At 65.8% G+C, this 292-nt stretch overlaps 1 protein-coding gene across 1 annotated transcript; it reads left to right on the top strand.

Annotated features, from left to right (window-relative positions):
- Positions 1-4: 4 nt before the first annotated feature.
- LOC107734654 (transcription factor Maf-like) lies at positions 5-287 on the top strand (the record flags this gene model as incomplete). The annotated part of the gene is made up of 1 exon (XM_016546628.1): positions 5-287. A coding segment is annotated over one exon (283 nt), but the record flags the coding sequence as incomplete, so codon positions are not given.
- Positions 288-292: the final 5 nt, after the last annotated feature.

Raw genomic sequence — 292 nt, 5'->3', positions numbered from 1 at the left:
GGTTCCCCCTTCCCCAAGCTTCTCGGCGCCCAGCCCTGGCTCCGGTAGCGAGCAGAAGGCGCACCTGGAGGATTTCTACTGGATGACCGGCTATCAGCAGCAGCTCAACCCGGAGGCGTTGGGCTTCAGTCCCGAGGACGCGGTTGAAGCGCTGATCAGCAGCACCCATCAGCTCCAGAGCTTCGACGGCTATGCTAGAGGGCAGCAATTCAGTAGCGCAGGCGGCGCGGGAGGCGCCATGGCCGGGGAGGAGATGGGATCCGCCGCCGCGGTGGTGTCCGCAGTCATTGCC

The sequence above is a fragment of the Sinocyclocheilus rhinocerous genome, unplaced genomic scaffold (assembly GCF_001515625.1).
Source record: "Sinocyclocheilus rhinocerous isolate Xijiao unplaced genomic scaffold, SAMN03320098_v1.1 C34703086, whole genome shotgun sequence".
NCBI lineage: Eukaryota > Metazoa > Chordata > Actinopteri > Cypriniformes > Cyprinidae > Sinocyclocheilus > Sinocyclocheilus rhinocerous.
Note: the sequence above shows the minus strand (reverse complement) of the source record. Positions and strands in the feature narration are given on the sequence as shown.